Source organism: Liolophura sinensis, chromosome 8, assembly GCF_032854445.1.
Source record: "Liolophura sinensis isolate JHLJ2023 chromosome 8, CUHK_Ljap_v2, whole genome shotgun sequence".
NCBI classification, from domain to species: domain Eukaryota; kingdom Metazoa; phylum Mollusca; class Polyplacophora; order Chitonida; family Chitonidae; genus Liolophura; species Liolophura sinensis.
In genome coordinates, this window is record NC_088302.1 from 21,303,085 (window position 1) to 21,312,825 (window position 9,741).

At 41.7% G+C, this 9,741-nt stretch overlaps 1 protein-coding gene across 1 annotated transcript; it reads right to left on the reverse strand.

Annotated features, from left to right (window-relative positions):
* Window positions 1-1,426: 1,426 nt before the first annotated feature.
* On the reverse strand, window positions 1,427-4,152 carry LOC135473772 (leucine-rich repeat-containing protein 24-like). Its single transcript, XM_064753664.1, has one exon. The coding sequence runs from the start codon at window positions 3,797-3,799 to the stop codon at window positions 1,874-1,876; it is 1,926 nt and encodes a 641-aa protein (XP_064609734.1). The 5' UTR covers window positions 3,800-4,152; the 3' UTR covers window positions 1,427-1,873.
* Window positions 4,153-9,741: the final 5,589 nt, after the last annotated feature.

Genomic DNA, 9,741 nt, shown 5'->3' on the forward strand with positions numbered 1-9,741 from the left:
GGGGGAGGGGGCATGGGAGTACATAAAAATAAGGAATGGTTTACTTTTGATTATTTTGTTTTATTTATCATTTTTCCTTAATCAGGCATCATGAAGGGTTTGCATTTTTTCACAGTAGCATATTCATAAACATGGCTTCAGGAGCTAGCTTCCTTTTAGTTTCATTTCATTTCTAGTTTCTGCATTAATGAGGTCATATAGCAACGTTCAAATATTGCCTGTTCTTAATTAGATTAATTATGCACAAATTATGATACATCTTCCAAATCAACAATGCCTGGAACATATAAATTTACACAGAAGTTTTTATGCAAGCTGTGCGGCATAAACATACATGTACTCTGTATTTTTTTCTTAACTGGGACAATTAAGACAAGTATAGAAAAATAGAGATTATGATTTAAAAACAAGCTTTGTGCTCTGTCTTGTAATTTTCTTCGTAAATTGGCCATGGGCCCGTTTCACAAAAGGCAGGTAGCATTACGTGCACATATCTTCCATGGCAACCAGTATTGTAAGTATTGCGTCGCCACGATAGTCACGTGACCAAAGTGCTGCTTGTGCCTTGTGAAGCAAAACCCATGCCAGGAAATGTGATCATTGGTCCAGCTCCCAGGTACAACCTTCAGTTTAGCCAATTAAATGTGTGCTTTTAATATCCAATATTCCCTTATTATAAAATAAATATTTAATGGAAACACATTCTGCACAGATGGAATATTGCACTTTTGTTTTCGTATAGTAGCAATTACATTATGCCATGTCAGATCAAAGGGAAAAAAAAATGGTGAAGAAATAAACAGTTTCGAGAATAGTAATTCTGAAACAGTGCCACACGAACTGTTTTGTTCTTAGCCCAATTTTAAGCTTTCTGTGACTTGATGAGAAAAACTAGTAACAACATTACAAATGTACATGTAGACATGTACACAGCAAAAGACAACAATCAGTCATCCATTAAGCAATAACAAAACAGTTACAACAGAAAGAAAACATCGTTATCGTATGTGCATCATAGATAACTGAAACAAATGATTACGGCATGCATTTTATGAATAACTTAAATGTTTCCATGGTAATGGCTGCAAGAAATGTACATATTACATACAACACTATACATTGTAAGTTAGGAAAACTTAGAATGATCTCAGTGAGTACTCGATGTAGTTTATGTTTCCAGGAGATCATTGAGGATACAGAATAATTGCCATTGGTCACATTCTGTATGCTCACTGCCAAATTTTGCAGTAAATCTTATTAAGCATAAGCAGCATTGCATGCAACTGTCATAACACACATAGTTACTGATCACTGGTGATACTGCTGTGCGCAAACTAGCAACTGTTCGCAGTAAAACTAGCACCAGCCACACTGCTGCACTGTAGCTGTCATTGCATGGCAGTAAACAAGCAGTAACTGTTCCTGGTTAGACTGCTGTACTTTGGTTCTTATCCTCCTTATCCTACAGGGAAACTAGCACCAGCCACGCCGCTGTGTTGTATTGTAACTGCCATCCTTCTATAGTACAGCTAGCACTAGCCACACTGTTACACTGTAACAGTCTATATATGGCAGTATTAGAACAAGCAGTTCACTCTGCAGTAAAGCCTGCACCAGCCACACCACTGTATTGTACTGTAGCTGTACTGTAACTGCTATCCAGTTGCAAGAAAAGCTAGGGCAAGCCACATCATCATATTATAGAGTGGCTGTACTGTAGTACACTGTAACTGCTATCCTTCTGCAGTGAAGGTAGCACTGGCCACTCTGCTACATTGAAACAGTTATTACGTTTCAGTAAACAGGCAGTAACTGGTCACTGATCATACACTGATGTACTGTAACTGGCCATAAACTGGCAGAAAGTCAGCACTCATACTGCTGTACTGTAGCTGTCATCGCCTCGTAGTAAACTAATCGTCCCCACCGCAGAGTTTCGGTTCCCAGGGCTATTAGCAACTGGGTCTCGCGACCCATAGGTGTAAAGCCTGGGTGGCTTTTTAGGTGGGGTTAGGCCAAGACTGCCCATTGAGCAACTTTTCTGTGGTTGGAGGTGTCTGTGCTGAGGTGGGGTGGAGCAATATGACGGGGTGCGGGACGGTGGCCTGTTGTGCTGGGGGTGCAGTGGAATGGTAGTAAAGTCGGCCGACTCATTCAGGGGGTCCACATGGTACACTTGCCTTGGGGGTACAATGTGGTATGGGGCAAGTAAAGGGGACATGGTCTCTTTATAGGACCCTGTCACTGAACCCGCCACAGAGCCATTGTAGCGTCTTTTGGGGATACTGGCATAAAGCATGGCCAAGTCCTCGGGGTCTGAGGGCTCAGATTTAAATGATATATACGTAGAAGTGTTCAGACTGTTACGATACTGCACATTTCGGTCCCGTATGGAATCGTATAGGGGATCTACTGTGTCCATTTTGTTACATTCCTTCATCATGTCTTCGTCGATGTCATCAGGCTTTTCCCCATCCTGTAGCTCTCTGTCATGAGGGCTCTCTGCCTTCATCTCCACCCCATAGTGAGGGGGCGGGGTGCGGCGACGGTAAATCATCACACACACAATGACAGTTAAAGCCAGCGTAAACACCAAGCTACCTACCACAATGGCCGTGATAGTTACAATGTTCAACTTGGTCTCCACCACAGCCTGTTCTACAGGGCGGACGTCATCAGGATTCACGCCCTCAATAGCGATGTGAAAGGTAACGTTCCTCGCCCCAGCGGGGTTAACGGCGTTACATATGTAGGACCCCATGTCCCTTACCTGGAAGTTGTAGACGTATAAGGTGTTGCGCAGGTGGACCCCGCCTTCATTGATAACCTTGTACTTGGTGGAGCCCTCGATCTCCAGTTGTTTGCCGTTGAGGTACCAAAACACTGTGGCTGGCGGGTCAGCACTCACCTCACAAGTCAGCTCTGCGTTGTCCGTCTCCTCCAGCTCAATTCTTTGACTACGCGACAGAATGTGAACAGGGCACACGAAGAAGGAGTCTGGAACTTCAGAGAAGGCTTTCCCCTCCACAAGCCAGGGGCTGTGGCACATAGGACGTGCCAGGTCAAACTCCCAGTGGAGTGTGTTGTTTTCTGCCATTGTGATTAGCCAGAGCTTAAGCCACCTTAATGAGCAGTCACAGTGCCAAGGGTTCTTGTGCAGTTTAATGGCAAGGAATTCTTTTCCAAATGATTGGACGATCTGAGGATCAAGTTTACGCAGGAGGTTATTCTGAAGCTCCAACCAGCGCAGCGACTTCAAACCTAGAAAGCCTTTCGGGGCAATGGCGTGCAGTTTATTGTTGGTCAGGTACAAATTTTGCAGTTGGCCCAAGTGCCGAAAAGCATCGTCCCCGATGTAACTTATTTCATTATAGTTGAGAATAAGGTGTTGCAGCTTAGGCGTGTGTTTAAAGGCGCTTGAAGGGAAATCCTTCAGCATGTTCTCACTTAGGTCGAGCCAAATCAGTGAAGAACATCCCTGGAAGGCCTTGTCGTTGATGCTGTTTATCGAATTATTCTGCATCCACAGCTCCTCCATGAAGGTGAACTTGAAGAACGGGGTACCTTTTAACTTCATAAGGTTGTTATCCTCCAAATGAAACATGCGGATTGTGTGTGGCAGATCCCAGGGTACGAATTCCAACCCCTTGTTCTTACAGTCCGCTACGAATATCCCACTGGTAATAGGGCATGCATAGCCCCTCACTAGTGCCACAGTCGCACACAAACACAACATGCAACTCCACAGGATGTCCAAGACATTCCGAGAATTCAGATTTACACAGCTCACTGCCATCATCAAGATGAAGCAGAGTCGACCATGAAGAATGCTGGGTCCCTAAAGAAACAGTTTCTGCACACACACACTCCGGATAGGGTAATGGAATCTTGCACTCCAGCCACCGTAATTCACCTTGGCAATTGCCAGCTTTGTACACGGAAATGTTGAGGCCCTCAGTTTGGGAATGCTGCTGGGAGATTTTGATCAATAGCGTCCTAATTCTGTGGCCATGAGCTGGTACTGGTCACTGCCGTATCGATGGACGGTGACACATTGGGCTAGGGGTGCCACGCAAACTTCATCCCTCACCATTTCTCTACCACTCCACTCGGTCACCATGGAAACACCCGCGACTTCAGCACATGACAGTTTTCTGTAATGAAAGAATTGTGAAATCAGTGACAGGCATGTTAATCTTTGTCATTGTCTGGAATCTGAGTAATGATTCATCAGGGCCTTTCCCTCTGTACAATATTCTACATGTGTCAACAAAATTCCTTAATCTGAAATCTGAGTGTTTTTTTTCTCTCTCTTTACAGACTAATTATAATAGCAGAGAAATCAACTTTGCTGGAATACATTGAATTCTTCAACAGAACTGTATGAGATAATACTATGCATAAATTTTATTTTTGTAAAATTATTCATATCGGTATATTCCATACTTGTCATCTCACAATTTTGTGGGGTGTCTCGCGCATGTTTTTTTTTTTTTAATTAAAAATCAGGTTCTTAGTGTGTTAAATCTCCCTTTTATAGGGCAAAAATGTTTCAATGTTTTGGGATGTTTTCATCTCGTGTAACGGTAAATTATGAGTAAACTCACTAGCAAAAACTTCCAAAATACAGTTAAAAAGACACAAAAGTTATTACAGTACGGCTCTGGTTCACTTGAGTGGTGATGAGGGTGTTCTGAGTATCAATAGTTAACCTTAGTTGGGAGGTTAAGTGGGCAGGATGGGGTGGGGGGGGGGTAGAAATGCACTCAGATAAGCATTTATACAATTCAAGGTCCGACCATTCCTCAAATATACATGCTACAGATTGTTGCCACTGCTATTGATATCGTACGCACACAGCAGATCACCCAGACAATCTCACAAAAGCTTTGGCGAAATCATCAATTAGCTGGGAGGGATGTGAAGATTTCAGCAATAAGCCTGGCCCAGCTGTTTGGTCGAATGGAGCACCACTGGTGTTCGCCAATGCAGCCTTTGGGTCAGCTGGATTAACGCTATGGATCGAAGATCAAGAGATGATAGGAATTTTCAGGCAGTAATCATTTATTACAACTGAAACAAATACTTGTCCACACATGAAATAATAATTCTTGTATATCCAGGTGAATAATTTTCATAATTCATACAGTGCTGAAATAGTAGACAGTATATGGCGTATAATACCAGTCAAATGTATAGAAAGTGAAAGTAAATTGAAGTGAAAGGAAGGGAAAGTTTCATGAAAGCAACACATTCAGCCTCATATGTTATGAACAAAAATATTTATTATTATTATTATGTGTACTGTTCCAGATAATATTTGTGTAGTGAATATAAAGACAGTATTGTGAAATCTGTTATTTATTGAATAAAAAATGCTTTAAAATAACTTTTTTTTTTTTGTGGTTGCTTGATGAGAATGGTCTTGTGAATTAAAACACTTCCAAGACAGAATGGATCCACATAGCGTAATGCTAAATGTCAGTACATTTGTACATGTAAAGCAGCTATTTAATGTGCAAACAGGTAATTACACACATGTATTTAAGTGAAGTCCCTGCATAAAACAATCATGAATATCACTATCAGGTTTGTTTTGATCCAGACTTATTTTCAGAATACCGGTAGCAGTAGTAATAGCAACACAGAAAAATCATAGTTAAAAAGTTAGATTGTCAGGATTTATCATTGGTTGAATGCAGAAAAACCACCGAACTAGGGATTGTAAAGTTTACGTTGCTGAAATTATTTATTCACCTAAGCTTCATAGATGTTCATTATGAACAGCAGATTCCTCCACGAACTCGCCCCATATCATCCACCATGTGACCGAAACAGCAACCTGAACCTTACAGCCCCTGCAGTGGGAGTTGTAAAGACTAGGGTAATTTTATGTGTGGATTTCCACTTGCATTCTGACGTCACTTTCCCCCCTCCCCCCCCCCCCCCCCCATTTGCTTTTACTGATTTTTCATTGGTTAAAATTCAATGGGGAGATGTTCAGTTTGCATACAAAGAAAAACAGCATAAATAAGACATCCATCATTTTAGTTTCTGTCACATGTCACTGTTATATATGAGATTTTGGCACTGTATTATTTGTGTGGTTCATACATTTTTGAAAGGGTTTCTGCAGTTTGTTGTGAAATGCTTTGGATTTGAGCTTCCATCAATCAGCAGGTTGGGTCGGAAGAAGGTTGCTTATACGTCTACCCCTCTCAAGTTGATGTGCTAAAACATAGTTTTTAAACATTTTTAAGACAGATGAACATTGTAAGGGTTGATCTGAAAAGGGTCTCCTCCATTTTTGGACAGCCTCATTCAGAGAAGCATAAATGAATTGACATAACAGTGACGTGGAAAGTTACACACAAATATTACCCTAGTTTTTACAACTGCCACCACATGGTTTCTGCTGACACCCATCACAGTTACATCTAGCTACATACAGAAAACTCTACCTGCTTGTTTGATTAGTAACATGTCCTCACTTTACCAGCACATAAGGTCATCTTCAGTGTCCAGCTGACCACACTGTCTTGAGACTGCCTCATATGGTCAGTTTTGTCCAACCAGTGACATGTGTTTGTGTCGGCTTGGTCTACTGAGTTACTAGAAACCTAATCCCATGAGAGGCTTCTGGATAAATCACAGCTTCACACCCCACATGCTTTGTTTTGGGTCCAGTCCGCTCATATTTTCCTTGCCATGTTATCCTGATGGACTGGCCTGATCAGGCTGAGTTTGTTATGTTAATAAGTTGTTAGGAAGGGATGGTGAGGGTATAGGGTAGGGGGGTGAGGTATCAGCAGGGTGTGTGCTTCAGTCAGACAGGTGGTGTGGTCAGCTCAGCAGAAAATGACATGATAATGAGTATTGACCAGTGGTCAAGACTAAGGTCGGCTTATACATACAATCCTCAGTGCTGGAGACAGAGAATATGGGATACTTTAGCCTCATACAGCAGCCCTGCCTTTGTACATGTAGGCTAGCTACAAAGGCAGTGATATTTACATCACAATGTACAGAGTAATCTTAGTAGCTGATACCAGCACAACTGCTCTTAGGACTGTGCTTTTGTTGTGGAATGCTCTTTTTCTGTTTCTCCATCAAAGTAAAATAACAATGGGCACAGGGAAACATTGTTCCTCCCTAGCCATTCTCCAATCTACTACATGCACCAGTGCCAGTGATGACAATGGTATCTGTTGTAGACGGTAATTGTAGTCAGTTTAGCCTATATGAAGGCTAATCATTGCAGAGGCCTGTGAGGAGGCGGCCAGAATGGAGCCTGGTCAGATTTCATTAACAGGCTTATAAGTCCCCATGCTAATAAACAGACAAAGTGTGATCTGGTGGGGATGGCTAACTAAAGAGTGGGCAGCTGGGACTGGCTTCTGTTCTGATAACAGTTTGTGAGAAAATCAGTCTTTCTGTGACATTTGTCCATGTATCATATACCAATAATAATCCCTATGAGCTCACATGACAAACACCACTCATTGGGCCATGCTCTGGGGGTGTTTTCATATACACATCAATAACAGATGCTTCTGGAGAAGCTTTCTCCAATGCAGTGCTCTGAATCCTTGTGTGTACTGTTGTCATTATTTATATAACTTGTTATTGTAGGCTTTATCATGGCTGTTTGATGCATGGGATACATCATGTTTCATGTATGTGTCTCATTTTCAAACGCAGTATGGTACGCCTTGGTCGATTATGGATTCAGTCTAATATAAAGTGATGTTTTTTTGGGGGGGGGGGGGAGGGGGGGAATTTTGCAGTAAGAAGCTAAGAGCTTGTGCCCAAAGTCCACTAATCTGTACGTAAGGTTTTGAAAGTTTCAGGCCCTTGCTGAGGTGTAGTGGTTTCTTCTGAACTGTGTTGGTTTCCTCTGTACTATGCCTGGATTCTGTTGGAGTGCGTGTGGTTTCCTCTGTACTATGCCTGGCTTCCTCTGTACTATAACTGGTTTCCGCTATACTATGCCTGGTTTCTCTGGACTATGAATGGTTTCCTAACTATCCCTAAACTGAGCCACCATGATAGGGGTTAAATATTATTACTACAGTATTTACTAAGTACTATGGCTGTGAAAACCAAACCAAATCAATAAAACATAAATACATGCAAATTATACACACAAGAAATTTTATTTTGAGCATACCTTTGTTTTAAACCTTTCACAAGTTCCTGAGGCTGTGGTATGTGAGAGATAATATTTGTTGAGATGTTAATTTCTCATGGAAGCCCACTTTGCCCAACGTATAAACCTGACTTCAATCTGGCTGGCATGCAAGTGAAATATTTTGGCAAACCAGATATCAAATACTGTAAATGTCTTTACATTTCTGCCAGAAAAGCACATATTTAGAGGCAAAGAAATGTCATAAAACTGGTGTTGCAAGTTTAATTTTTCTTTTGCTATGGAACCCTACCTTTCAGACAAACCTTAAATATTTTAAATTAATTACCAGTTAAATGCTCATTTTGAATATGGCAATTTTGAATACAGTCATACAGTGTATTTGCTCAAATTAGTTCATTACCAGTTTTTACCATCCTGAGCATACAGATTGTCGTGGGTTTCCCCCAAGGTCTACCTGGTTTTCCTCCCACCATAGTACTGGCCGGCCTCATACAGGTGACATATTCTTGAGAATGGCATATAACACCCATCAGATAAATAAACAACCATGCTGAACAATGTAAGGAGTAAGGATGTAAAACATAAAAAAGTGTGTTGTACAAGGAAAAGAGGTCAAGCAATATGGCTACATGGAGATGTACTACATAGACAGATGGGTGTGGGCTGACATATCTGTGGGTGAACTATAGCTCAGTTTCTGATAGAAAAAGGCCTTGAGGACATTTTTACCATTCACCCTGACCGGCTGTGTTATATTGTACATGGAATCTAATTTGTGAGTGCCTTCTAGGCTTGTGGGGGCCTAACACATGGCTGTCATGTGTGTGCTGGCTGTAGTATTCCTCCTTCCTTTCTCAATATGAGAGGTCTCTGGGGCTACTGGAGGGATTCGGAATCCTCAATAACATCTTTCCTTTTTCACAAGAATCCTTTTCACTCCCACAACTCTGTAGAGTCAATAAATGGATCGTCCCTGTTCTTCGGGATGTGCTAGTCAGAGGGGTGTCTCCAGAGAAGGGCACGTACCAATGCATGGAAGAATGAAGCAGAAATATTTACTCTGCTGCAACTTGGATGTGCATGATGTCTTATCAAGATATTTCCATAATGATCAACATTGATGTTTAGCATTTTAAATTTGATTCTGCACTTCAAACTGCAAGCCTGTCTTAATTTGCTAAACATGTAAATTGTGATATTGGTAGACAAAGATGCTGTTCTGAAGTCTGACAGTGTGCAGTAGTAGTAGTATGCATTTTGCAAGGGTAATTGCTGTGAGGGTGAGACCTCTAAGAGCTGCATTGAGTTGAGACTTGCATGTCCAATACAAGCTTTTGTTGCAAGAGCAAATAACGCTCTCCATTGACCAGTGCCCTGACCCCTGGGGCTCTGCACCCAATGGGTGGCCTGTCTCTGTATGTGTTAGCCCCTGACTCATCCTCAAGACAACCCGATACCCACACACGATAACTCCTGACAAGCCGTCACAATAACATGGCAATCAACCCGTTTGATCATCGGTTCCAGTGTTATCTTTCCTGCGATGCATAAGCTGCAAAAAAAAAAAAAAAAAAAACTGCCCCAAAACT

What these genes read in the sequence shown, in the direction of transcription:
- LOC135473772 (XM_064753664.1), bottom strand. Translation starts at nt 3,799, where the DNA reads ATGATGGCAGTGAGCTGTGTAAATCTGAATTCTCGGAATGTCTTGGAC.